This window comes from Alligator sinensis, unplaced genomic scaffold (genome assembly GCF_000455745.1).
Source record: "Alligator sinensis unplaced genomic scaffold, ASM45574v1 scaffold2188_1, whole genome shotgun sequence".
Classification (NCBI taxonomy): domain Eukaryota; kingdom Metazoa; phylum Chordata; order Crocodylia; family Alligatoridae; genus Alligator; species Alligator sinensis.
In genome coordinates this window covers 44,760-48,353 of record NW_005843669.1, presented here as the reverse complement: position 1 = coordinate 48,353, position 3,594 = coordinate 44,760, and the positions used below count along the sequence as shown (strand labels likewise).

At 43.7% G+C, this 3,594-nt stretch overlaps 1 protein-coding gene across 1 annotated transcript in view; it reads right to left on the bottom strand.

Moving 5' to 3' along the window:
- LOC102384668 (fibrillin-2) overlaps positions 1-3,594 on the bottom strand; it is a gene marked incomplete at its 5' end in the record, with an annotated part of 62,765 nt that overhangs the window by 15,020 nt on the left and 44,151 nt on the right. The window contains 2 exons of the mRNA XM_006039061.2: positions 333-485; positions 1,950-2,075. Of these exons, the coding sequence (XP_006039123.2) occupies positions 333-485; positions 1,950-2,075 (279 nt within the window). The remainder of the gene's footprint in view (positions 1-332; positions 486-1,949; positions 2,076-3,594) is intronic.

Genomic DNA, 3,594 nt, shown 5'->3' with positions numbered 1-3,594 from the left:
GGCTATTGCAGGCAGGCTCCGATGCTCCCTCCTCCCCCATCACTGAACAGGAAATGTCTGTTCAGTTCGCTTGTGCTCTAATTTATAGCACTTTAAATAAAGCGCAATAGTTAGAGTGATTCTGCCAGGGGCTTTTTGAACATCTGTACTCAGCCCCAGCGTCAGTTTTTTCTTTTCTTTCTTCTGTTCTGAATTGTCCCTTTTACTTTCTGACCAGAAAAACTGATGGCTATAAATCTCTCAGCAGCCACTTCTAGCAAGATGCAGCATCCTTCCCATGAATAGAAAAGATAAATTGCAAAGAAATGTACATTTTAAACCTCAATACATACCTTCCTCTTCTTTGGGGCAGAGCTCACAGGGGTCACCCCATCCTTCTCCTGGCATCTTACTGCAGCAACACTTTGCCTTGGTGGTGTTAAATGCTTTTGGAACAGAACACTTCCCATTCTCAAAGTTAGTAAAACAGAAGCTCTGGCGGGTATCTAGGAATGGAGAAAAACAAGCACTGCATCAGACTTTCTTACCTTTCTTTAGGACACTCTTCTATCCCTATTGTATGGGGGCAAATGCTTCCTCACTCAAACAACAGGACACCACCCCAGCTTTCCACAACAGAAGCGATGAGGACCAAAACCTTTTTGTGCATCACTCATCCTCTGCAAGTCAGAAGGCCCAGCATTATCACAACAAAAATGCCTTCACTCCATACTCCTGTAGTTACAATGACACTGACTAGCCCTAAAACCTGTGGACTAGGGAACAAGGGACTGAGCTCAAGACACATGTGAGATTCTATTATAAGAAAATAATTTGGATATTTCTTCCATAAACATTAACCAGAGTTCTCAGCACATTCTGAGTTCAAATAAAAGAGAAATAGAAGGTAAAAGACAATCCTTGTGATCTTTTGAAGCAAGTTCTCCTCCATGCCCATCATTTGCTGGATGCAGCAAAGTGAGGGCACTGTCAGGAAGCCAGCTGTAACTCTCTAATCCAAGGGTGGGCAAAGTCTGTCCCACAGGCCAGACTGGGTCTGTGGCAGACTTGATTTCCCAGCAGCCCTTCCCAGTGTTACTGTAGTTGGTTTCCATGGAGATACCAGCAGCGGTGGAACTATGACAGCATGAGCCCAGGGTTCCATGGAGACTAGCTCCAGCAGTGCTGGCAGGGTGTGTAGCTGAATGGGAAGCTGCTTTGGGCCTGGGATCTTGCAGTGTAACAGCGTGATCCAGAGCTGGGGCAGAGCTGCTATTTGCTGCCCACACACCCTGGGCACACCCTGGTGTGCAGGCAGTGGACTGGGGCTCTGCCCCAGCTCCAGACTGCACTGTCACCACTGCAAGATCCCAGCCCCGGCAGTGGAGCAGCTCTCTGCCCAGCCATGTGCCTTGCCAGCACGGCCGGGGCCAGTCTCCATGGAAACCCTGGCCCCGCACCATCATGGTGCTGCTGCTGCTGGGGTCTCCACAGCAACGCAGGCAGAGGCTTCTGGGAAATGGAATCCGGCTGCCCGCCAGATCCACCATGTTGCCCACCCCTGCTCTAATCCCATACTTTATCCTCAAAACTGCTCTAGCCCAATGCAAATGGCATATGACCATGGTATCCTTGAGATGGGACCTGACAGGACAGGTGTATGAACCAGCCTCTGCTCCCACACAGAAGTGCAAATAAAGAGGGTACACTGGGTTAAGAAATCCATCCATTTTTTAATGAAAAGATATACAAGTCAGTGTGACTGTAAACAATACTGTTAAGTTGTATTGGAGGATAATGGAAAAGATTTATGGACTTTTGGAAAGCATGGTACACCATAGACAAACTTTCATTTTGTTGGGATGACCTGATCATTTTATTTTTGAACATAATAAAATTCAAGTAAGAGCCTGAGATTGCAACAATGCTGACATATTGTAATTCAACTCTTCTTTAATCCAAAAACTTACCAAAGCACCTCCTTCCATTGTCAGACAGCACAAAGCCTGTGGGACAAATGCACTGGAATCCTCCTGGAGTATTGGTACAGGAGCCAAAGAGACAGATGTTGGGGTCCTCATTGCATTCATTAATATCTGCAAAATAGTAGAGAAAAAAAATCATTATCCAACATGAAACAAATTCTGTTTATTCCTAAGATATGTTTTTATACACAACTTTCTGCTGGAGGAGAAGGAGGAAGAAGGAAAAGAAGGAGAAAGGACAAGAAAAAATTAAAAAAGAAAAAGAAAGAAGAAAAAGAAGAAAGAAGACAGATGAATATTATGTAACTTCTCATTTTTTAAAATGGTGAATTACTTTCTGTCAGGTTTGTACTATCAACATGTTTCCGAAGTAAAACATGAGCAGATATATTTATCACAGGAAAAAAAATTCTGAAAAAATGAAACATCCTAAGAAGAATAAAAAATCTGGACTTGCTGGCATTTCACTATAGTTAAAGGTCTATTTTTTCAAGTTCTGAGTGATTCTGGACTTGAAATTGTGAACACTAAATCTTCTGTACTGAACTCAGAGGGAATGGAGGTCTCATGTCACTTGCATGCATTAGTACTTGCATATCAATTTGGTATGTTGATGTTTCGGCTCGCTTAGCTGCTTATTTAAAAAGATGCAGCTCTGACTGCTTTAAACATGTGGAATATGTGTCTGTGTTTAAGTCAATTAAAGAAAAATGAAAGTATTTTAACATTAAAGATTTCGATGAAACATGATAGTTTTTGATCTAAATACACAATTGCTTTTTTTTAAAGCATCACTTCCTTAAAAATCCCTGCAGTCCAAAGAATACTAGACTGTCTCTGTGTGTGCTTATGACAATATGTAAGTTTATCCTATCACCTCTACAAAGCACCAACAGTTAATATAGCAAGTTAGTCTTAGTGTTACAAAGCACACTGGTTAAATTCAAAACCAAAGGGAAAACAAACACAAGAAAGTAAATGCATATTGTGGAGAAAAAAGCATGAGGTTGTAGGAAACAGAGAAGGGAATTAAAGTCCCAAGTTCCATAAAAGGTAAAAAATAAATAAATAAATAAAAAAAATCTGAAGAAGTCATCACAACTAAGGGTACATACAGACATTTGGGAAGATTAGGGGGTGGTTAGATGGAGTTAAAAATGGCCACCCAATCTAAGGTAAAGTGGGATGAGGGGGTTAGTGAGAGGGAGGCTGGGGAGGGGGGTGCCAAGCAGGCTCTGGGCCATGGATCAGTGGGGTTCATGAGGGGGGATCAGGGAGCTAGTGGAGTCTGTGGGGTGGAGAGGGAAGGAGAGGGGATCAGGGGGACATGCAGGGTCTACATCTGGCTTCCAACGTGTTAAACTACAGCAGCTCCCATTCTGGGTGCCTGTCCCCAGGTGGTTGCTCTCCAGCTGCTGTCCCTGTGGTCTTTGGATTTCTCTACCCTCTTCCTGCTTCCATGGCCTAACCCCACCCCTGCAGCTAGGGTGGAGTGGCCTGGAGCTGAAGGAGCATGCAGCTAGGGTACTTGGGAGAACCCATGGACCCTGGATGGTGAGGTGGTACTGGTGGGGTAAGGCATGGCCTTACATTCAAAGGTTAGTTAGTTTCTTAAACGTATGAGTCCTAT